The sequence below is a fragment of the Pan paniscus genome, chromosome 2 (assembly GCF_029289425.2).
Source record: "Pan paniscus chromosome 2, NHGRI_mPanPan1-v2.0_pri, whole genome shotgun sequence".
NCBI classification, from domain to species: Eukaryota; Metazoa; Chordata; class Mammalia; order Primates; family Hominidae; genus Pan; species Pan paniscus.
Window position 1 is genome coordinate 111,432,831 of NC_085926.1, and position 25,554 is coordinate 111,458,384.

General features: G+C 39.1%; 2 protein-coding genes across 17 annotated transcripts in view; both read right to left on the reverse strand.

Annotated features, from left to right (window-relative positions):
• Positions 1–8,484, reverse strand: part of CFAP44 (cilia and flagella associated protein 44) — a 155,304-nt gene extending 146,820 nt beyond the window's left edge. For 5 of the 7 annotated variants that reach the window (XR_010111448.1, XM_063602503.1, XM_063602500.1 and 2 more), the window contains exon 1: positions 5,065–6,026. Coding sequence is in view for 6 of the 7 variants with exons in the window: in XM_063602503.1 (XP_063458573.1) it covers positions 5,065–5,191 (127 nt within the window). In the remaining variant the exon portion in view is untranslated. Of the gene's footprint in view, positions 1–5,064; positions 6,027–8,351 lie in introns of those variants that run through there. The other 2 variants (XM_063602499.1, XM_003825105.6) reach the window with 1 other exon arrangement.
• The window catches only part of SPICE1 (spindle and centriole associated protein 1), a 77,739-nt gene continuing 60,423 nt past the window's right edge, over positions 8,239–25,554 (reverse strand). For all 10 annotated transcript variants that reach the window (XM_055110282.2, XM_055110281.2, XM_055110283.2 and 7 more), the window contains 7 exons: positions 24,141–24,288; positions 20,728–20,949; positions 17,060–17,544; positions 13,932–14,112; positions 11,650–11,752; positions 10,201–10,288; positions 8,239–8,972 (listed from right to left, as the gene is read on the reverse strand). In XM_055110282.2, the coding sequence (XP_054966257.1) occupies positions 8,919–8,972; positions 10,201–10,288; positions 11,650–11,752; positions 13,932–14,112; positions 17,060–17,544; positions 20,728–20,949; positions 24,141–24,288 (1,281 nt within the window). In that variant the 3' untranslated portion in view covers positions 8,239–8,918. The remainder of the gene's footprint in view (positions 8,973–10,200; positions 10,289–11,649; positions 11,753–13,931; positions 14,113–17,059; positions 17,545–20,727; positions 20,950–24,140; positions 24,289–25,554) is intronic.

The window sequence follows — 25,554 nt, forward strand, 5'->3', positions numbered from 1 at the left end:
AAACTATTGAGCATATTATTATGCTAGGCATTGCAGAGGATACAAAGGTGAGCAATATACAGTCCCTCACCTCAATGTATAATTCAAGATGAAGAAATCAACAATTCTCTTTCAAAATAGTTTCAGAATAAACTTATCTTCTAAATCACTGATTCAGATCCATCAGAGTTTGACCAAAACAAGGATGGTCTGACAGTCGTGACTGAAGTGACTATGATTGATCGATAATGATTTCTTTGATAAAAATCAACATTTAAAGTATTGGAAAGTACTCCCTAAGTTTCCAAGATGCAGGTCCCAAATAAGTGAAGGCAAGGCAGTTCCTGGGTTTTCCAACAAAATCAAACTGATATTCTACTGCTGCTAATCAATTGATAACTAAATGAAAATTTTTCATCTGTGAGTTTCAATAGCACTTTCTTCTGTAAGTAGGTACTGTTTAGTTTTCCATTGCTGCCATATAAATTACCAGACATTTAGCAGCTTAAATAACATCCACTTATTATTTCATGGTTTTGTGAGTCAAAAGTCCAGGTCAAGTGTGACTCAGCTAGCTCTCTGCTTAGAGTTTCAGGAGGTTGCTAAGGTGTTGGCAGTGCTGCCTTCACTTTCAGAGGCTCTGAGGAAGAATCTACTTCTGGGCTCATTCAAGCTGCTGGCAGAATTCAGCCCCATGTGGCTATGGAACAGTGGTCCCTGCTTTCTTGCTGGCTGTTGCCCAAGAGTCCTTCTAAGTTCCAGAGGCCACTCGCATTCCTTGACTTATGGTGCCCTTTAAAGCCAGGAATAATGGGTCAAGTTCCACCTAGTGATTTGAATCTCATGATTTTCTTCCCTGCTATCATAAGCCTCATGACTTCATGAGATCACTTTCTACTTTTCAGTCTTTTTTCTGAATAAATTTATTTTAACATACTATAACTGAACGTTAACTGGATATAGATTCTAATAAAAAGAGCCCATAATTTATTCACAAGATAATCATAAGGTGGGTAAAAAACAATTATGGGAACTAAAGCACTCTGAAAACAAGAGTTGAACCACAACAAAAGGTAAGTTGGTGTCAAGACAAAAGCACCACACTTTATTCTGTGCTATCTTAAACAATATATTCCCCAAATGGCTAATACTACCATGTAATAAACTTTCACATTACAAACCCAGTTAATGTCAGGTTGTGTACAATGTGGAAGAAAATACTGGAAACCAAGGAATTTGCCCGGTGTTCTGATGTAGCAATACCGGACAATAAATACTATTCCTAGCTTTCCTGGGTCATAAAAGGTAACTGAAGAACCTGTAAAAAGCAGTGGAGCAGGTCAGGTGGGAGAGACTCCTGTTCTCCTGGAGATTATCAGTATAACTGGTAAGGTAGAATAAGGTATTTTTGGTTTTTTGGGGTTTTGTTTGTTTGTTTTGTTTTAATAACAAAGGGATTGGAAAGCTACATTGTAACCTGTGGAGACTTTGGAGCCACAGAGACTTGGGTTCACATCCCTGCTTGCCCAAGAAACAAGTTCCTTAACCTCTTGATCCTTTAATATGTAAAATGAGGGTGATAGGGTTATTTGGTAGAGTTGTTGTAAATATTAAATGAGATCTTTTATATACAGAGTTCTCAACTTTGACTGCACTTTGCAATCACTTGGAAAACTTAAAAACGTACTGTTAACAGGGTCTCACTACCCAGATAATTCTTTCACACAATCAGGCATAAGAACTGGTTAGGAATCATGAGTTTATATAAAACGCCTACTAGGCACTCAGAAATGGCAGTTGTTTTTACTATACTCCTAGATATTCTCTTTGACACATGTAGGGTTCAATAAATAAAATCATGGAATCCTCAGAGTTGAAAGAGGACTTTAGTTTAACTTCCTACCCCATGCAGGCCACACATCTCAACATCCACCCCAGCACTGTCAGAAAAGCAGTCTAGTGTGTTGGCCAGGGATGAGAATACTGGCTACAGTCAGTCTGACTAGGTTTAAGTCTTGGCTCATCCTCTTCCTGGTTGTGAGGTGTTAACCACGTATTTAATGGCTGTGTGCCTCAGTACTTCCATCTTTAAAATGCAGCACCTACTGGGTAAGGTTGTTCTGAGTCAACACAGGAAAGCTCTAAGAATGATACATGGCAGTCAATATGTAAAATGGTTGCAGGAATGAATTTATTGATATATTCCTGAATAGATGAAAGAACAAGATTGTCAGTCAGCTTCAACTTAAATATTTCGGGTAAGAGGGTGAGCACATTCTGTTCATGCTCAGCTCTAGTTCTTAGTATATTTTATATTAAGCTGAAATCTGCCTCCCTGCAACTTGGATCCATTTGACCCTTATTTTTTCTTCCGAGAACACACAGAACAAGTTTTTCTGTGTACTTCAACCATTCAAATAATTGTAGTTGGCTCTCATTTCTCTCCAGATCCTCTCTTTTCCCAGAGAAAGTATCCCAATTATTTCAATTATTCCTCAATGACATGTTTCCAACTTTTCTTTACCACCCTGAGAGCTCAAGAAGTTAATTCCCAATGCATCATATATACCTCCTAATTTTATATGTTCTTCGTAGGATCTGGACACTTTCCAGAAGAGAGGAACTACCAATTCACCTATCGGGGACATTCATTGTATTCCTTTAAGACAGTCGAAGTTTGGGTTCTAGACCATGTTCTACATTCTATTAGTAAACTAGCTAGGTTTGGAAGTCTATTTGCAGGACTAGCATAAATTTCGTTTCATTAGATCCAGGCTTATTCGTCCAGACTACAGCCAATTCTTTCAACTAACTCATTAGATAGACTGTGCAGTTTTGAGTTGTGAAAGTTGTCAGAATTAGAATGGAGTCACCAGTGTTAAGAAAGAACCCTGACAAATAGAGCTGGGGAAGGCTATGAAGAATGGGTTCTCATGCTTGTATGCTGGATAACAATCCCAAAAGACTGCAAAGACCACAGCCTTGCACAAAAGCCATCACAACTTTACACATAAAAAAAAATATTTCTACAAGGACATCTGCCCAACAATTGCCTGTCCAACCTCAGACTAGCATCACACTTATTGTTGATCTTTGTAGCCAAGGATAATTATCTCAAAATAATTATGTAGTCTTTTTCATTTTTCCTTTAAAACCCTTGTTTTCCTTTACCTCCCTAAATACACATATAGTTTACCATGGCACGCATATTCCATTGCAATGCCTTACTCCCGAATAAACATCATCTTCTTTTAGAAAGCCGCTCTCTGTATGTTATTTAGGTTGACAGGGTCAACTCTAAGGAAGTATAAAGAAAAAGGGAAAATAATAGTACACATTGATGCAGAGGAGTGTGTTGCTAGAAGGTTGGCTAGACGCCAGACAGAGTGCTGTCTAAGGTGACATTACTCTGATTCATTCACCAGAGTCCAGGTTCTGGTCCTCATGCTCACAAGCTCACTCAATCCCAGCTGTGTGCCAGAGGTGGTTATTTAAGATTCACTGTGACTGATGTATAAAACAGACTCTCGGTTTTTACTTTGCAATGTGAAATACAGCTGTGGAGAAAAAAAGTAATAGCTTGTCTTTTTTAATGTTTACTATGTGTCAAGTACAGTTCTAAGAAATTCTACACATATTATCGTACAATTCTCAAAACGACCCTATGAGGTAGGTACCATTATTATTTTATTTATGTATTTATTTATTGAGATGGAGTCTGGCTCTGTCACCCAGGCTGGAGTGCAGTGCTGCGATCTCAGCTCACCGCAAACTCCACCTCCCTGGTTCAAGCGATTCTCGTGCCTCAGCCTCCCGAGTAGCTGGGATTACAGGCGCACACCACCTCGCCCGGCTAATTTTTGTATTTTTAGTAGACGGGTTTCCCCATGTTGGCCAGACTTGTCTCGAACTCCTGACCTCAGGTGATCTACCCACCTCCGCCTCCCAAAGTGCTGGGATTACAGGCGTCAGCCACCGCGCACAGCCTATTATTATTATTTTTGAGACAAAGTCTTGCTATCCATTATTATTACTGTCATTATTTTACAGATGAGAAAGCAGCGTATTTACTCTGAATCCGTTCCTCTCACCCAATTCATGTAGATGATTTCCAAGTCCTGTTACTTGGTGTCCAGTGATTAAGCCTTTTGAATTCCTCCCCTCCCTTCATTCCTACTGTCCCTGCTGTCCCTCTGTAGTTCCAGTCCTCATTGTGTCTCACCTCTACCATTACTGTACCGTCATACTTTGTCTTCCCTTCTGTAACCCATTTTCTACACTATCGCTTGTATTTCTAAAATACAGCTTTTAATGTGTCACTCTTGCTTCAAACCTCTAATGGCTCATCACTGCTATCAAATAAGAGCTCAGATTCCTCGGTCTGGTGTAAAGGTCCCTTGTCAGAGGGTCTGTAGCTTATTGCAGCCCAGCTACAGTCACCCTCTCTCTCTCCCTAGCCTCCTTAGCCTTCTCCTCTCAAAGATTTTCATCAGTACGCACCCTTAGCAACTCATGATTGATTGGACACACTGAGCAGCACACATGTATGTGACTGTCTTTACCTATTATCCGACAAATATTTATGTGCACCTACTATGTGTCATGCATGTGCTAAGCACTTTACTTGTATTATCCTGTTTAATAATAATAAGAACTCCATGAGGTCACATTATCACCTTTCTTTCTGGAGATGAGGAAACCGAAGTGCAGAGGGCCCAGCGTGCCAAGCGTCGCACCCAGCTGAGCGCAGGGCAGGTGTCTCACTGGAGCGGGGAGCCCCAGCACCTTCCCAGCTGACTCGCTGCTGCTCTGACTTGGCCGGGTCTAAGCCGTGCTCCTGCTGCCTGGCTGGCTTCCGCCCGGTCAGACTGACAGGGTCTCGCAGGCAGGAACCGTGCACACAGTGTCTAGCTCCGAGCCTGAGAATACTCGAGGCTTCAAAAGTTTGCTGAGCTACCGCAGGGAGGACGAAGGCTATAACACTGGTCCAGCCTGAGAGAAGCCCAAGTGGGGTTCACTGCCCTCTGAGCCACAGATTTAAGAGGGAGGGTGTGGAAACTGCCGGCTGCTGAGGTCCAAACTCACCGAAGGTACTGACCGCCGCGGCTCCTCTCTTCACAGCGTCTGCCGGAGGCCTCCGTTTACTCCGGTTACCGAGACAACGCCACCCCTCCTCCAGGGCGGCGGAACCAGGGCGGGCCGTGGGGCGCATGCGCGGCCGGCGTCCAGCTCTCCGGGAACCCGGTACCTATCCGCCCTTTGGTCGGGCCTTCTCCGCCTCATGACACTGGTTCAAAGCCAAACAGAAAAGCCCGACGAGTTTATTATCCCCTAAAGGACGTCATGTAGATAATTAAATGACATGAATACCGTCGAAGATACCTGCCCGATATTCCAAAATGGCCCAACGGAGCCCTGATCGCGGCGTTCCTATGTCAGGTTTTAACTTCGATTTTAAGAGGGGTCCTGGGAGATAGTAGGCAGCTTGCCGGCAACATCAACAACAAAGATACATCGTGGGATTTTTGTTATTTTTAAAACTATATTATCTCTGTTGGCTTTTAAGAGTAAATCAGGTTTTATGTTGTGGGTTTCTTGGTCGCAGCGCTCTGGGCACAAAAGTATAGGCCTCCCTTGACAGATTTCTAGGTTTAGCAGTTTGTTCAACCTCTCTGTAGTACTGTGGTCATATTGTTTTTTAAAGTACCTAGCCTAACGTTATTAGTTACCAAATACTTGTTTTAAAATGGTCATTCCAATATGTGACAAAGGACTTTGTATACAGAATGTATAAAGAACTCTTATAATTCAATAAGAAAAAAACACCCAATTTCTTAAATGGGCAAAGGATTTGAATACTTCACCAAATCAGATATATGTATGGCCAATAAGCACATGGAAAGATGCTTAAAAGTAGTCATAAGGGAAACAGAAACCACAATACACATAACTCCACATCCACGTGAAGGGGTAAAACTTCAAAGATTGCTAACACCAAATGCAGAAGGATATGGAGCAACTGGAACTCGCATACACTGCTGTTGGGAATGTAAAATGGCATAACCACTTTGGAAAACTATTTGAGAGGTTTCTTCAAAAGTTAAACATACACAAAGTCATTCCACATCCAAGATAGTCTAGAGACTTGGGCAAAGTGGTTGCCTAGGACTTAGTGAGATGCACTGGAAAGAGACACAAGGAATCTTAGAAATGATAGAAATGCTGTGTCTTCATTGTGGTGGTAATTTCATGGGTATATACAACTGCCAAAAGCCAATAAACTGTTCTCTTTAAATGGATGTCGTTTATTGTATATAAATTATTTGTCAATAAAATTGGCAAGAAAAAATTGCTATAATACAATTTGTGTTTATTAGTTTCCACAATGTTACACAAATACCATGCATTTATTTGCAATACTGAAATGTCCTCTTTAATCAAGATTTTCCAGGGCTTAAAAAAATGATTATCCTTGCTATTACTTATTAAATGGTATATCTAGGTGCCAGAAAAGATAGAAAACATAGGGTAAACTTATTTTTAAATAGCATGTTATTTATATTTTCAAATCATATGCCCAGCATGTTTTCTTTCAATCTCTAGACATCTTTTCAGGTGAAATACCTCTAAATTTCAAGCACTGTGTGCAATTGTTAATCTGAGAAAGATACAATAAATTCACTATACAATGTCTTAAAAATTGGAAACATGGGGGAAATAGTGTATTTATTTATTTATATACCAAAAAAAATTGGCAGTGATCATTACTGAGTGTTGTGAGCCAAGCTCTGATCTCAGCCCATTTACATACACTTGCCTCACTTAATCCTCACAAGCCTCTAGGGAAGACATTATGTCTGACTTTCAAATGGGAAAGATGAGATTAATTTGTCCAAAGTACACAGCTCAAGTGGCAGAAATGGCATTTGAGGCAAGATTTCTGGTTTCAGTACTTGCATCCTTAGCTACTGTACGGTATTAGTTCCCGTAAATTAGGAGAAATCCAGTAACTGCAAGAAAGAGCTTCAAGTCTTGGCTTTACCTCTTACAAGCACTCTGTCATTAGACAACTTTCTTCACCTCTAGGGCTCAGCATCCTCATCTGTAAAGGTGCTGGGAGAGGAGGAAGCATTTACATACCTCTAACTGATAGGTCTACTATGAGATTCAAATGAGATAATGGTGATACCACAGCTTATAGTATGGTGTCTGCCACAGTAATGGCTCAATAAGGAACAGCTATTCTTATTATTATGCTGCTTCCATACTACACACACTGTAAAACAGGTTTACTCTCCAACAAGAGGCAGCACAGCATAGGCTTTGGAGAAAGACTGCCTATGTTCCCATTCTAGTGCCACCACTCCCTAGTTGTGTGACCTTGAGAAAATACCTCCTTGTACCTCAGTTTCCTCATCTGCAAAATGAGGATAATAGTACCTATCCCATAAGGTGTCATGAAGCACATAAAGTGGCTACAATAGTGCCTAGTATGTAGTTAACAGTTAATTATTAAATTCTGCTAACCAAAATAATTTTGTTTACAGCATAAGAATGATTATATCGTAACTGTGGATGTTGTTATCAATCCAGTATCTCTGCCAACCTGTAATTTGGAAAACTGTAAATTTCAGGTTGAGCAAGTTATTAGCAGCTTTCTGGGGCATACTGGAGAAGTCATATGTTATCAAAATATATGAGTCTAAACACAAGTAATCTCAGTTTGAATTGTTCACTCAGGTTGAGAATTCCTATCGTAGAGCCAGGGAGCAGAGATCATTCAAAAAACAAGTTTAAAATAGAAATAAACATCTCAGAACCAAAAGGGTACCCTGAAAAATCTATCCTGAGCCGGGTGCAGTGGCTCACACCTGTAATCCCGGCACTTTGGGAAACCAAGGCAGGTGGATCATTTGAGGTCAGGAGTTCGAGATCAGCCTGGCCAACATGGTGAAACCCCGTCTCTACTGAAAATACACAAATTAGCTGGGCGTGGTGGCATGAACCTATAATCCTAGCTACTCAGGAGGCTGAGGTAAGAGGATTGCTTGAACCCGGGAGACTGAGGTTGCAGTGAACCAGATTATACAACTGCACTCCAGCCTGGGCAATAAAGCAAGACTCTGTCTCAAAAAAAAAAAAAAAAGAGAAATCTACCCTGAAAGATCTGCTTAAATTCAGGGCTGGGAAAATTAATAGCAACTTTTTCTATTTAATTGTTTGAAACATTAAATATACCATTAAATCAATGTTACCACATTTAGGCATTTGAGCTCTAGAATCATATTTATTTGATTTGCATTACCATTATTGATGACATTTTCACATTTAAAAACTACATAAGATTTTATAATAAATGCAACCACTCTTACCTGCTTAAGCAAATATAAACAAACACTCCCAGGCCTATTTTTTTTAAGGCTGTATATTTCACTTGATGAAAAAAGTGATGAACAGCAATGACTTCCCAAGAAAAAAGAAAGAAAAGTAGGTGTTACATATTCCTGAAAGCCAGACTCTAATCACACAGAGGAATTTTATTGTAAGTTACATGCAAAGCAAATTAGTTCTTCAGGAAAATAAATAAATAAATGGATCAACTAAGATACACTAAATCTCAAAAAACCCTGAATAAAGATAAACGTAAAAATGTATTAATAAAAAAAAACCCTTAAAATACTTAAGAAAGTATTAAAATACAAAACTTCAACTTCTCTACAGTCAAAGTTTCATTCACAGGGAGCTGTAGGTCAGTTGGTTGTTGAAAACTTATTTGAGAAAGTCAAAAAATAATTGCTTTATTTCTCTGTTTCATTAGTACTAATTCACAGGATCTTTGTAGGTTTTATCTGAAAGAAGGATATAAAAACTTAAAAGTCAGAGCAGGGAAAGGGGAGTAATAAATTATTAAGAACAAACTCAGTGAGACTTGACTTCACTTATGATACATGGGTAGAAAGAGCAAACCAGCCTTCTTCATTCTGTTTCTCAATCTGTTGAACAAAGACACGGAAAAAATTTAGATGGTAATTAGAAACATGAGACTACTCAAGATTTACAGATCATTTAGACCAAGTGCATAAAACAAAGTCATCCTGTGCCATTGAATGGTACTGGAAATTAAATTGTTATTGGCAATGTTTATTCTCTAACAGAGATACTACCAAATAACTGATTACTTGGTCAACAGATCCTCTTACTGATTTAGGAGTCATAATTTTTTTAAGTCCAGTGTTTTATAGCTATCATAGGCATAAATTTTTAAAATGATAAAAAGGCAGTTATTTGGTCTTAGTAAATTAAATGTTACTAAATTCCAGGAACTAAGAATAATTTATATAAAATAGCTTACTTTAAAGCTTTTGTAGAATATAAGAAGTAGCAAAGAACAAATCTCCTAGAACTGGACAATTCGGGTATCTATCATTTCCCTATCATTTAATATCTTTCCCCTATCATTTAATTTGGGCTATAAGCACCCACTCTTTGATCTAATTACTGAACTCAGTAATAAGAAATGCAAACATTTTCCCAATGTCAGACACTTGTTGGCTCAAGTCTACAAAATCAACTTTTACAATTTTAAAGATATCCTCACAATTTACCATAACCGCTCAAAGGAACTATATTTTACTGTACTAGCACCACAGAAAAAATGCCTTCTGCAAAAATTTTGAATATACTGTGAAATGCTTAGCTTCTATACATACCTATGGCACATCAAAATACATGAAGAACACATTAAGACATTTATTTTTCCCTGGTACCATAACCTATTTAACCAATGGCACAGTCAGATATGGCACACAGGGATAAAATGAGAGGAAAAGTGACTGGACCCAGTGCTCTGGCTGTCCCAGACCGCACCCAAGCACAAGGACTGGGGGAACCAATAGCTCAGTAGATCTACAACCCATTCAAGGCACACCTTGTGTGGCCTGCCGTAATATATGGGAAGCTCTACCTGAAACCAGTAATTTCCAGTCTTTAAGGACTGTTGAATATCCTATTGAATTTTACCTTATTCCTTAGTTACCCTAGAAAACAGAAGAAGTATACGGCTTGTTTTTCCTAAAAAGGTAAATTAGTATTTCTTTTCTTTTAAGAATATCATACCAGCTTTAGGATAACAGGAATGATAATTAAGAATGGAAATCACTAAATCAGCCACCTTCTACCCTCACCCCTATATGCATTTCACAATTACATTTTAACGTGTACCTTTGCTCTTGGATTAAGAGGTGTGAATCTCCCACTTCCTGAGGTGGCATTTAGTGGAGAACAAGAATTACCAGTAGCCCCGGAAGATCTATTCATGAAAAATAAAACAGAGTAAGAGAGTGAGCTATCATTATTAACCTTAAAAGATTATGCAAACAACTGACAATTCTCAATACTGGCAAGAGCTTGAAAACATATGGCTAACTTAGGTCCAACGAGGTAAATTATTTGTAACTTATTTTCACCAACCTGTAAGTCTTTATTTGTTCATTAATAGTGATACGGTTTGGCTGTGTCCCCACCAAAATCTCAACTTGAATTGTATCTCCCAGAATTCCCCCATGTTGTGGGAGGGACTCATGGGGAGGTAACTGAATCATGGGGGCTGGTCTTTCCCATGCTATTCTCGTGATAGTAAATAAGTCTCATGAGACCTGATGGGTTTATCAGGGGTTTCTGCTTTTGCTTCTTCCTCATTTTCTCTTGCTGCCACCATGTTAGAAGTGTCCTTCGCCTCCCACCATGATTTTAAAGCCTCTCCAGCCATGTGAAACTGTAAGTCCAATTCAACCTCTTTTTCTTCCCAATCTCGGTTATGTTTTTATCAGCAACATGAAAATGGACTAATACAAATACAATTTAATTTTTAGAGCTGTTTTAGGTTTATGGAAAGATGAGTGGAAAGTACAGAGTTCCCATATGCCCCTTACCCCCCACCTCCAACACACACACAGTTTCCCCTATTATTAAGATCTTGCATTAGTGTGACAAATCTATTACAACGGATGATCTAATGTTGATATAATTGACTGAAGTTCATAGCTTACATCAGGGTTCACTCTCTGTGTTACACATTCTGTGGGTTTTCACAAATGTATAATGACATGTATCTGCCATTACAATATTATATGGATAAGTTTTCAATAACAAAGGGAAAAAGAACGTGCAGGGATGGGGAAAAAGGTCCAGGTAGTAGAAGAGTAACACGACCTGGAACAGCACAGTACAATATTAAGGATGCAGAGTAGAGACAGAAAGGCCAGGTATGTCCTTAGTGTCACTATTTACCAATCATATGACCCATCTAGACAAATCACCCAATTAACTCGGAGAGCTTCAGTTTCATTTACTGTGAAGGAGGAAAATACTATTGGTCAATTCAGCTGTCCTGTCAAACATCATCTCCTAATTTTGTAACCCGTAAGTACTCTACATACGTGTTATCTCACTTTTGTTTTCAGTAGCAAACCCATGCCTTTCTACTTAAAGTTTATTCCTCACTCCATTTCCCCTCAAAATTCTCTTTTCCAATTATTTTACTCTCTTTGCATGAGTCTGTCTCAACGTAAGTCAGATACTGTACACTTCGTTTTTTCACAAAGAGAATAAAATACATACCAAATTCTTTTTGCTTTTTTTTTTAAAGTAAATTTTCACACTGCAACTTACCTTCTTGTATTTATCCCGCTGACGGGAGAGACAGTACTACATTTTGAGCTTTCTGGGGCTTCTGCTCCTGGAAGAGATATCTCAATTGTCCTCTTTGCTCCTTCTAAAATATAAAAATAAATATTAGTTTCATTACCTTTCAATGAAATAAAAATTTCACTCAATTTCTATCTTACTGCAAACTGCACATTAAAAATTTGGTGGTTCTTTCCATCTGTTTTAATCTTAGCCCAAGATACACTTGAAAGACTTTTTTTTTTTTTTTTTTTTTACTGAACTGTGGGATAAGAAACTTTAGTTACTAGTGTTAATTCAGTTCATAGAGAGCCAGAATCTTCAGACAAGTGGCATCATGTCAGTTCTGGAGGTGAAAAACAGGAATTAAGAGCCAGCCCTAAAGAGCTTGAGATCTTTGTCCAAAAGAGCTTACCTAAAGTTTTCCCAAAAAAAAAAGGAAAAAGAAAAGTTCTGAAGTCATTCAGTAAAACTTTAAATCTTTTAAATCGATTACATTATGATTATTACTGAAGACATTAAAGTAGGAGAGGAAAGTTGGCTGAAGAGCTCCATATGGCCAATAGCAAGTATAATTATGAATATTTTCCATATTTCAGAAGTAGGTAATCAATCAGCATATTTACTAAGTATTTACTAATGAAAGACTTAATGTTCATCACAGGCAGTTTCACAGAGGCTCCTGACTTTGTGTGACTTCCTGGCTTTACAAGGTAATAAAACCCTATTTAATTTTACAAAATATTCCTCAGTTACCCTAGAAAACAAAAGAGGTTTTTCATGGCATATGGTTTATTTTTATTTTTATCATTATAGTCCACAGAGGCTTTTTTTTAAACAAATATAAGAATTTTACTTATAAAAAGAATACTTTAGAGATAAATCACTGGACAGGAAAGAATGCAGTTGCAAATCCACAACTTGCTTTGTAACTTGATAAATCACATAACCTCTTTGTGCCTCAGTTTACTTATTCATCAAATAGGTATAATATTAGCCCTGTCTCCTCTTAAAGTATGTTGAGGACTAAATTACATAACATAAATCAAAGCATATTTTAACCATACACAAATACTGAAATGGAAGATGTATATTTAAACACAAAATTATTCTTAAGGCTGATCTGCTTTATTTTTCTTCCTTGCACTTAGCACTAACTGATATTATCCCAAATATTGATTTGTTTGTTGCCTGCTCCCCTACTCAAATGCTAGAGTATTCAAGCCCACACATGGCAGGCACATAGTACATGTTCGCACATAGTACATGTTCGCACATAGCACATGTTCATACATAGTTAATTGATTTATTTATTCTAATCAGAAGTTGTCTCTAGGCTTCATAACTATGAAGAACAGTAGACGAAACTGTCATTTGAGGAAGCCTAGAATAAACAGAGAGAGCCCTGGGGAAATGCATTACCATCTTTTTCCAGCAATTTCCAAAAGAGTCTGCTTTCTGGGTCTGTATTTCAAAAAGGAAATAATTTCTGAGGGGAAAAGTCTTATTGGAAGGTATCTTAAAGGTAACCTACTTCAACCAGAAATAAGACATATGAGTCCCCTTCAAACACCAATGTTTGAACATCTCAGAGAACACATCAATTATTGGTACATGGAGCTTTTTCTATTCCTGACAATTAGAGCCTTCTCTTTTACTGGGCCAAAATCAATCTCTCAGTACTCTTCATGTAGCTCTGTCCCTTGAGGGCCTTAATAGTGCAATTTCTGATAAAAAGCAACTTGATACATACTTCGTTTCATCAGTATCTTTTTGAATGTGAATACTATGACAATTTTTTCAGTTACTATTTTATTATTCAGAATCCCCTCCAGCTTTTCACATTCCTAAATGTAACAAAAAATTTAATTGAGTGAAAATGTTTTAACTGTTTTACAGAATAATAACTTGTAATTCGTTGCTGATGAAATTCTAAATGAACATTCAGATATTTCATGCTTAGTTGCAGCATATGACCTAAGTGAACCGTACACTATAATGAATCCCATTTAGATGTACGATAATTTAGGAACTCAGACACCGAAGATTAACTATAGGCATCATAGGACAGAAATAATCAGGAGATCTGCCTTCTAATCCCATTTCTGTCACTTAACCTGTGAGTTAGGGCTATTTCTTTCTGTGCAAAATTGAAGGCACCAAAATATATGCTCTGATACTTCTTTTGGCTTAATATAAACTTGCAAAATCAAGAAAACTGAAAACCTTCATATTTCTAGTTTTTAAATCATGAATTTGTGACCAACCAGTCCATGCTCTGAGAGGTAACTGAACAGGTGACATTGGTGGAGAAAGATTCAAACCAACAAGTTTCTGCTGCTCTATCAACTGCAGTAGTTTTCCACGAGCCTCCATACTTTGTCGATTCAATTCTGCAATCCGTTCCTCCATACTACCTGGTGTTAGAGACTGTGCTACTGGAAAAGTCTTTGGGAGAAAAAAAAAAAGTACAAATTGAATACCGAATACTGAAAAATCTCTCCCACGATTTTTTTTTTTTTTAGGCGGAGTCTCACTCTGTCGCCCAGGCTGGAGTGCAGTGGCGCTATCTCGGCTCACTGCAACCTCTGCCTCCCGGGTTCACGCCATTCTCCTGCCTCAGTCTCCCGAGTAGCTGGGACTACAGGCACCTGCCACCACGCCCAGCTAATTTTTTGTGTTTTTAGCAGAGACGGGGTTTCACCGTGTTAGCCAGGATGGTCTCCATCTCCTGACCTCGTGATCCACCCGCCTCGATCTCACACAATTTTGACTTACAAATGCCAGCAAGTTAGTATTCATAGCCCTTACTATATATAAATGTGAATAGTGAGCATACAATAGAATTTACAGTCCCCTTAAGCATATATTCTGGGAAAAGCTTTTCTGTATCTCTTAGTATCTGCAGAGCTGCACAAAAGATCACATGAGCAAAGAGACTGCTCCAAGTGAGCTGGTCTCTAAGTAAATGCCACACATCTTTGAAGACAGTTCTGCAGTTTGACAGATTACAAAAGAGGCTCTGCTATCTTGCAAACAGAAGTTTCTATAATTACAGTCTTCAAATATGCACCATTTGGCAAAGATTCTGGGAATCTTGTCACTCCTTCTAACCATATGTCAGCCTCCCCAAGCCACTTTTGGCCTAAGGTATCTGATTCAAGAATAGTTGGTGATTGGAAAGAAATATGAGAGGTAGGGTAAAAAATAGCCACCCAAAAAATATAGCATAAATTTAATTTGAAAATTCCCCCCCAAATGTGCTTATGTCATTCCTAATTATTTCATTATTCCTAATTATGTCATTATTTCAGTCCTAGTTATTTCATTTCTCTTTGGGAAAAAACAATCCCTAATAAAAATCACTGATTTTTAGCTTATGTCTATTAGTAATAAATAAATAAATAAATAAATAGGAAAATCAGTATGAATTAAAGATCATTTTGTATTTCCAATTAAAACAAAAGAGGGTAGTGAAGACAGAAATATTAGATAGTCCCTTCCAGCTTAATCTACACACTAATTAGAAAAGGAGGCAAGCAAAACATTAAACTCTGCTGTCTTTTTTAAACCAAGAGTTGCCTGTTATGAATAATCTTCAAAACTACAAATATATAAATGCCTCCCAGTGACTCAAAATTGAGGCAGTTGATATTTACTTATATACACCACTACCAATGGCTGGCTGCTCCCTACTAGCAATATTCCTTTCTGGCTCCTCTTCTGCCAGTTCCTTCTGTCTACTTCTATGATTCAGTACCCATATTGTCCTTATTCCCCATGACCCAGTGCTGACAAAGATGGCCCTTACCCTATGACTCACCTCACCCTAACCTTCCTCACCAAAGTCCTCCAACCCACTGTTGTTAAAGCCCTTATGAACACAGCCACCTCACGAGCTTCTAATCCCCAGTGACAGTGCCCAGCTCCTCCTATCAGAAACTTGACAGGAGCTGCCTTGGCTCTAGAAGGGGTAAAAGAAAGTGTCTACCATCACTGGAACCAGCATTTGGAGCTCTTTTATAAACCCTCCCTAGCTGGAATTTAGACTTCCTATCTCCCCCATAAACAACGAAATGAAGGTTTAAGTTACCAGGTTAGCCCACAAAGTTTATTTAACTTACAAAACTCCTGCACTATAAAATGCAGACCTTTGCTACTCAAAGCGTGGTCCTCAGACTAGCAGCACTGGCATCATTTGGGAACTTATTAGAAATGCACAGGTCCTACCCTAGACCTACTCAATCAGAAACCACATTTCAGCAAGATCCCCAGATGATTAATATGTATATTAAAGTCTGGCTTTAATAATCCTTTAAAACATTATTTCTGGCCAGATGCAGTGGCTCATGCCTGTAATTCCAGCACTTTGGGAGGCCGAGGCAAACAGATCACTTGGGGTCAGGAGTTCGAGACCAGCCTGGCCAACATGGCAAAACCCCGCCTCTACAAAAAATACAAAAATTCACCAGGTGTGGTAGTACGCACCTGTAATCCCAGCTACTCGGGAGGCTGAGGCAGCAGAATCGCTTGAACCCAGGAGGCGGCGGTTGCAGGGAGCCAAGATTGCATCACTGCACTCCAGCCTGAGCAACAGAGTGAGACTCCATCTCAAAAAAACAAAACAGGCTGGGCGCAGTGGCTCATGCCTGTAATTCCAGCACTTTGGGAAGCTGAGGCGAGCAGATCACGAGGTCAGGAATTCAAGACTAGCCTGACCAACATGGTGAAACCCCGTCTCTACTAAAAATACAAAAATTAGCCAGGTGTGGTGGTGCATGCCTGTAATCCCAGCTACTTAGGAGGCTGAGGCAGGAGAATCACTTGAACCCGGGAGGCAGAGGTTGCGTGATCTCGGGATCACGCCACTGCACTCCAGCTTGGGCAACAGAGCAAGACTCTGTCTCAAAAAAAACAAAACAAACAAACAACACACAAAACAAAACAAAAAAACCACCTCATTTCTATAGGAAAATCCATTCTATGTCCTCAAAAATTAACTACTCATGAGTTGAGGGCCAATACTCTTTTATGAGCCATTTTAAAAATAAAAATATTTTCAATTAACATGTGGCTGTGTGGCAAACATTCAAGTAATATTAATTCTATATTTTATACCTAAAACTTCATTCCTAACTTAATCTTAGCTTTCCTACGCATTTTATCTTTGTCCTATTTTCATTTATATAATTTTCCTTTTATGCTGTCTTGTATTGTATGTACAACAGACTGATAAATAACTTGGACCTATTGTATTGAGGACATGCCAAACATAAGCCATCTAGCCTCAAAGCTTTCTAGGATCACTTCTGAAAAGAAGTTTCTTAAGTTGCCCAAGCTAAAGTTCCTATTTAAATTCCTATATGTCCCTAATCAATCCTTAAATGGTACTCACAGAAGTCATGTCACTTGCACTTTCTTGTTTGTTCAACTCCCGGAGTCCATCCCCTTGCTCTCCTCTGGGCTCAATAATATTATTCATATGTGCCTTGATAGCTGAATTCTGCAATGTCAAATCAGCAATTCGTGTCATTATGTCCTTTCTTTGTATTAATGACTCATTTGTTCTCAGCTGCTGCCCATCTCCCAGTACTGGGAGCTCTTCTGAGAATGTGGGGCTTCTTGACTGTTGAGTGTTGGAATGGGAATTGCAGAGGGGCTGTGAGAGGTTAACAAAAGGAGCCTGAGTTTTGTTCTCCAAATCTTCTCCCATGTGAGAGACTCTCCATCTCTGAGTGAAGAGACGATTCTCTTCACTTGAATTCTGAATGTCTGTATCAATAGGTAAGGTCTTCTCTTCCCAATTTTGTTCCTTCTCAATTATTTCCACAGTTGGAGGAAGTCGTGGAGCAGGACGAGTTTGAACAGTCCTTCTCAATACTATAGATAAGAATTTAAAAATAACAAATATGTATTATTTTCCCATAGATTGGCACTATACTCATTTCATTAGCCCACCATGGTAGTTAGAAAAGTATTTCAGTAGAAGGGTTTGGCTTCTGAATGCTTAAACTATTTTCAGCAGAGAACACACCAGCAATGCCGCCCCTCGTAATCAAGTACAGAGACTTTTTACATTCCTTAAAGCATTTGTTAGTACCCTTGTGAAAAACCATCTGTCAAGTTCACATTTTAATGCATGTATTAACTCACATCTGGGAATCTTGGGGAATGAGGAAGTGGGTATAAGTACCCAATTTAAACAGCAGATAACCAGGAAAGGCCTCTCTGAGGAAGTAAAATTTTTAAAAGATTACATAGTAATAGGAACTGAGCAAAGGACATTACAGGCAGAAAATGACTGCCTTTAGGGGTATGTACTGTGAAAGCTGTCAGAATCAAAATGGAGTCATTTGGCCGGGCGCGGTGGCTCACTCCTATAATACCAGCACTTTGCAAGGCCAAGGTCGGCAGATCACCTCAGGTCAGGAGTTCGAGATCAGCCTGGCCAACATAGTGAAACTCAGTCTATACTAATAATACATATTTTAAAAACTAGCCAGCCGTGATGGTGCACGGCTGTAATCCCAGCTACTCAGGAGGCTGAGGCAGGAGAATAGCTTGAACCCAGGAGGCAGAGGTTGCAGTAAGCTGAGATTGCACCATTGCACTCCAGCCTGGGTGACAAGAGCGAAACTCCATCTCAAAGGAAAAAAAAAATTCAGACATTTGTGTCAGAGCGCAAGTGACTTTATCAGAGTCACTTTATCAGACACAAGTGACTGATAAGTGGAGCCTTAAAAAGCCAGGAAGGAAGGGTTCTTATGCATGTATGACTGATAACAAGAACTGTTCAAGAGACTTCAAAAACCAGAACCTTGCACAAAGGACACCACAATCTTACACAAAAAATAATTCTGCGAGGACATTTGCCCAGCAACTGCCTATCCAACCTTAGACTGATGCCACCCTTGTTATTGATCCTTGTAGCCAAGGATAGTTATCTCAAAACAACTTAAATAATCCTCCTCATTTCCCCTTTAAAAACTCTTGTCTTCCTTTACTTCCCTGAATATGCCCACCATATTCCCATTGCAATTCTCAATCTCAAATAAATATCAGTTTGTTTTAGAGAGCCTTTCTCTGGGTTAAATTGACAGTACTTTTTAAAAAACCATATACAAATATGAATTCGAATGAACATTTTAAAATAAAGGATGAATGGGAGATCAGAAAATGAAATGAAACTGCACACCAATACACACAGACACACACACCCACTACTCGTTCAAGAAGCATGGCTGTAAAGAAAAGCAGAAATAAATCAATAGCTAGAGGAAAATATTTATGATGGGAAATTCTACAGCAATATTGTCCAATATGGCAGCCTCTAGCTATATGTGGCTATTCAAATTTAAGTTAATTAAAATTAAATAAAATTTAAAATTCAGTTTCTCAGTCACATAAGCCACATATCAGGTGTTCACTAGCCCCATGCAGCCAGTGGCCACCATTCTGGATGGAGCAGACACAGAACATTTTCATCAACCCAGAAAATTCTATTAGACAAAGCTATCCTAAAAGAGAACTGAATGCTGATGAAGGGCCCTATGTATCACCCATTTTCATCTGCATATTCTGTTTAACTGAATAATTCTTTATATGTGAGTATTCCAAACAATGCTTGAAAAATATAATAAAACATCACCAATTCAAATACATATTCACAAGCAGCTGTCTGCACATTATAAAATAAATGGGCAGTTATTTTAAATACAAACTTGCTGAAGATATTAACAAAATGTTGTCTATAGCAATCCCTGACAAATTTGCTTTAACAAGCATTTAGTACGGTTGTGATCAGAGTAAACATATTTATTGTAACTGAAGCCCTCTGAAGAGGAAATACTGAATCATACAATGATAGAGCTGGAGGGAACATTAAAGATAAAGAAATATCTTCTCATTTCATAGATGGAAAAACTTAGGTCTAGAAAAGGTAAACTATCTGAGCCTCATGCCTCACAGCTAGTCAACAATAAACGGGCCAAGATACCAGCACGTCTGACTCTCAGCCTGGCACTGCCACCACTGCACCATACTGATCTGACAAATGCTACATCTGCATTATAAATACCAAAACAGAATTTTTAATAGCAAGGATTTGCCATTTTCTTTAACCCCTGGGCTTCTTCGTGTCCTTTATTGGAAACATACATCAAAGTGCAGAAAATTGCACAAAATTTGTATGTCCCAATAATAATAAACAGTTATTTTTCTGTTCCCTTATGTAAAAATAAAAAAAAAAAAACTTGTCAAAGAAATAAAAATTCAGGCTAATCAGACCTGAATAATATTTTTCAAAAAACTTTGGAAGAGAGTTTAAGATGGTGGTTCTTTTTTTGACTAAAGACCTCTTTAAAAATGAAATAAAAACAATAGCTCCAGAAAAAATGTACATGGGGACAAATAAATTTAATCTTCCCAACAATGAGGTAGTCCATGGAACTTCTGAAGACCATTCATGAACCCTAAGTTAAGAATCTTTGAGCTAAGAATAATATATTCTTAACATGTTTATTCAAAACTCTACCTGTGAGCTGCAAGAGTAACTCTAAAGCTATTTTTAATTGTCCATTAACTTTTATTATAAAATTCTCTCAACTAACTGAGCTGAAAACTTTTGATGAGAAAGAGGTGAATATAATGACCAGATGTCACTTACAAGACCCTTAAAATCACAGTTTTCACCTTTCCTTAGTCTAACTTTCATTACTCTTTGGAGTATAATCTCCTGCTTCTAACTCTTTGAAATGCTCCTGGACCACAGGGACAAAAGGGATTCCCCTTACTCTGAATCTTAATGCTAAGGACTCTGATCTTTTGATCTGAGTTTAATACTTACAATGTTTAATAAAATAGATATAAAATAAAATTAATTAAATGTCACACATGACCACAGGTATGATACACATAGCATGAAAATTCTTCCTTCAGCTTAAAGGCTATGTGTGGTAATCAGTGTCTTTTTCAATTCTGTTTTTCATGTAATGGTGAAAGTAATACATTGCACAAATGAAACATTAAAAAACAACTTTCATGTAACTTTAGAAGAAGACTTACCATCCTGAAGAGGAGAGAATTTTAAGTTGCTCTTCTGCCTGGGTGGTGTTAACAACACAGCTGGCTCAAAAATATGTGCTGGAAAATTCTTGGCCAGATTCATGTTATCTGGAGGGTCTGGCACCTGAGACAGTTTAACAGGCAACTCTTCCTGTGGGAATTCAGCCACTTCCTCTCTGAACATCAATGGCACTGAGACATTGGCATTTACAACTGGACGCTCTGAAGAAGATGAGAGGATATTAGTACAATAGGAACAAAAAGAAACTATGAGCACATTTCAGGTATTTATTCTTAAATGCATCTCAGTAGAGTGCAAAATCCACATGAATCAACATAGCTCCTAGAGCCTTCACTTTCTAGGCTGTATCCTCCTCTGCCAATCATTCATGGGCAGGCTCCTGGGGGGCTAGTACTGAGAAGTTACTATTTTTGAGAAAATCACTAAGGCCTCAAAGCCATGAAAAGCGAGCCAGTTAGGGACTCCTAAAAAATCCTATGTGGCATTCCAGAGTTTGTCTTTTTCATTTTTCCTTTTTTTCACACAGAGTCTCACTCTGTCACCCAGGCTGAAGTGCAGTGGAGCGATCTTGGCTCACTGAAGCCTCGACCTCCCAGGCTCCAGTGATCTTCCCACCTCAGCCTCCCGAGTAGCTGGGACTATAGGCATGCACCATCACACCCAGCTAATTTTTTGTATTCGTTGTAAAGACGGGGTTCACCATGCTGCCTAGGCTGGTAGAATTTTTCATTATTTGTTATGGATAGCTTTTTAATGGTCATAACAAGTAACAAAATGGCTAAAATGGGTCATATTAATGCACTGACCTCCATATATAAGGCTCATTACAAAACAAGGAACTTCACAGGTCATGCATTATCACAACATAGTCACATTCCATAGTATTTTAAAAGAGTTACAAGAGCTGAGACTCAGGAAGATATTACATAAATCTTTGGTCTCACCAACATAAATCTTTCTGACTTTTTCCACAGGCAATAACAAGAATTAATAATAATTCTGGCTCCCTCTCCCGTCTCCCTCTCCTCTTTGCACGTCTCCCTCTGATGCCCAGCCGAGGCTGGACTGTACTGCTGCCATCTCGACTCACTGCAACCTCCCTGCCTGATTCTCCTGCCTCAGCCTGCCAAGTGCCTGGGATTGCAGGCGTGCGCCGCCACGCCTGACTGGTTTTCGTATTTTTTGGTGGAGACGGGGTTTCGCCGTGTTGGCCGGGCTGGTCTCCAGCTCCTGACCGCGAGTGATTTGCCAGCCTTGGCCTCCCGAGGTGCCGGGATTGCAGACGGAGTCTCGCTCACTCAGTGCTCAATGTTGCCCAGGCTGGAGTGCAGTGGCGTGATCTCGGCTCGCTACAACCTCCACCTCCCAGCCGCCTGCCTTGGCCTCCCAAAGTGCCGAGACTGCAGCCTCTGCCTGGCCGCCACCCCGTGTAGGAAGTGAGGAGCGTCTCTGCCTGGCCGCCCATCGTCTGGGATGTAAGGAGCCCCTCTGCCTGGCCGCCCAGTCTGGGAAGTGAGGAGCGCCTCTTCCCGGCCATCATCCCGTCTAGGAAGTGAGGAGCGTCTCTGCCCGGCCGCCCATCGTCTGGGATGTGGGGAGCGCCTCTGCCCCGCTGCCCCGTCTGAGAGGTGAAGAGCGCCTCTGCCCGGCCGCCCCGTCTGGGAAGTGAGGAGCCCCTCTGCCGGGCCGCCACCCCGTCTGGGAGGTGTACCCAGCAGCTCATTGAGAACGGGCCATGATGACGATGGCGGTTTTGTCGAATAGAAAAGGGGGAAATGTGGGGAAAAGAAAGAGAGATCAGATTGTTACTGTGTCTGTGTAGAAAGAAGTAGACATAGGAGACTCCATTTTGTTCTGTACTAAGAAAAATTCTTCTGCCTTGGGATGCTGTTAATCTATAACCTTACCCCCAACCCCCTGCTCTCTGAAACACGTGCTGTGTCCACTAAGGGTTAAACGGATTAAGGGCGGTGCAAGATGTGCTTTGTTAAACAGATGCTTGAAAGCAGCATACTCGTTAAGAGTCATCACCACTCCCTAATCTCAAGTACCCAGGGACACAAACACTGCGGAAGGAGGCAAGGCCCTCTGCCTAGGAAAACCAGAGACCTTTGTTCACATGTTTATCTGCTGACCTTCCTTCCACTATTGTCCTACGACCCTGCCAAATCCCCCTCTCCGAGAAACACCCAAGAATGATCAATAAATACTAAAAAAAATTAAAACAAAACAAAACAAAACAAAACAAATAATTCTACAATATATTTACTCCCAGCCCTTCTTACCTATAGGATAATTAAAAGCTTTCTCAGTAGTGAAGCTTAATTCAGATAATAGTAAAACACTAACATATTCCTTGACTGAGATATTAATAGCAAGACTTGCCAGGTGCGGTGGCTCACGCCTGTAATCCCAACACTTTGGGAGGCCAAGGCAGGCAGATCATGAAGTCAGGAGTTCGAGACCAGGCTGGCCAACATGGTGAAACCCCGTCTCTACTAAAAACACAAAAATCAGCCAGGTGTGGTGGCAGGCGCCTATAATCCCAGCTACTCAGCAGGCTGAGGCAGGAGAATCGCTTGAAACTGGAAGGCGGAGGTTGCAGTAAGCCGAGAGGGCGCCACCACACTCCAGCCTGGGTGACAGAGCGAAACTCCATCCCAAAAAGAAAAAAAAAAAAATAGCAAGACTCCACCAGAAGACAGAGATGTGCCCTAGCCAATGAGTTTACCTCATGCAAGTTAAATTTTGGTCAGCCACTTCTTAGAATCCATCCTAAGAAAACGGTTTTAAATACATAAAACACTTTTCTTACAGATACTCATCAAAGTCTTACTTAAAAGTAAAACACATGAAAAAACCAAAATGTCCAATTCAGCCTAAAGCATATGATGGCACATGAGATGAAGGAAGAATTTCAAAATAACAACACTATCACACATGAACAAAAGTTATGAATTTCTAAAACTCAGTATTTTTCTCTTTCCAAAACCATCTCTTCTGAATCTAGAGCACTGGGATTAAAAGTGCTAGCACTCTCTTTGGTCTAGGTGTCCAGTTCTGCTACTTTCTACCTGTATGACTTTGCTAAGTTACCAACTCTCTCTCAGCCTGTTTCCTCTAAGGATAACACCAATGGGGATAACAATAACACCTACCTCATCAGACTATTATGACACGAATTGAAATTATGCATGTAAGACTTAAGTATCTGGCATAGAGCAAGCATCCAATATTAGCTGGAAAAGTAGTGGCAACTGTAGTAGTGACAATACTGTACATGCATAAACAGTCAATGAGTCTATATAAGTTTGGAGATTTAAGGTTTGGTTTGTTATCTAAGGCCATTAAGTAGTCTAATGACAGTCTGAGAGAGTAAGACCACACTCACCTGGACTGTCCATAACTCTTCTACCTGTGGCTCCGCTTTCTGATGCCTGAATTTCTTGTCTGTTATTTATCACAGGACAGTTCTTAATAGCATGTGTGAGTGATATCAGTTGCTCATCTGTTGTGACCATGTACTGCTGAAGTCTTGCCTGGGGAGGAAAACATATGAAATAATATTATTAGCATATCAAACATCAAACCACCACCTAGAAAGCAAACCACACAAAGGATACGTGTGTTTAATATCATATCAATACATATCAAAGGATATGTATGTATAATATCATCATTTTAAATACTTCAGGAATTTGAGACTTCAAATTAAAGCAATGCTATTTATAATTATAAATATTCTAATAGTTCCATGATAGGGAAATGGTTAAGTAAATCATGAAACAGTAATTAATAAATACCCTGCTATAACAATAAGAATTAACCTTTCTACAGGGCTTTCCATTTACAAAACCTCTTCATATAGATGTTTCAGCTAACTCTTAAACTACCCCCAAGAGACACAGATACATGAGGTGGAGGAAACAATGAATATTACCCAGGCATTTAAACTGGTAAACATGAACAGCACAAAATTCTGTATGTAATTAATATAAATATTAATTACAACTTGATTTTTACATATGTGCATGAGAGAGATAACACTATATTTTATATATGTATATAGATATTTTCATCTTTGTCTATATGTGTGTGTATATATATATTTTTTAATATTACATAAGGTTTTTTTTTTTCTATATTTAAAAGATCACCCACAAAATACCATACCCATAGATTTACTTTCTGGCACAGAGCTGAATGTGTTCAGTGTTTAGAATTCCATTCTTACATGTAAAAGTCAAATAGATTGCCCAGAAGGTTAGATGAATTTGTTTTGTTCTTAATCTTCTCTACAAGGATGATACAAGTATGTCATCTAAAAACATCAGGTTTGATCACTACCACATAATGCTTATCTAAGTTATGTATTGGTGTTACACAAATGTTCCTAGAAGTAGAGAAGATTGCAGGTAGAAGGAAGAAAAGGAGAGTTCTGTAAATTGCTGACACTCTGTAATAATGACAAAGTAAGAAAACCCAAAGATGGCAGCTAGTAACAAACTTCTATCTAAGCATATATATATCTCTCATGTATGCTTAGAGAGATACAGACATTTGATAAAAGTCAGGTGCAGCCAGACTCAGAAATATTATTAATAGTACTGCTGAATGAAGTATAGTAAACATTTTTATACCACCAGCCCAAATTTTTTCCCAAATTTCACACTCATATATCCAGTGGCCTACTCAACACCTCCATCTAGAACTCAAATAGACTTCTCAAACTTAAGATACATAAAGCCAAATTCCTCCTCAAGCCTTCTTTACCTCATAAATGGCAACTTCATCATTTTAATTAT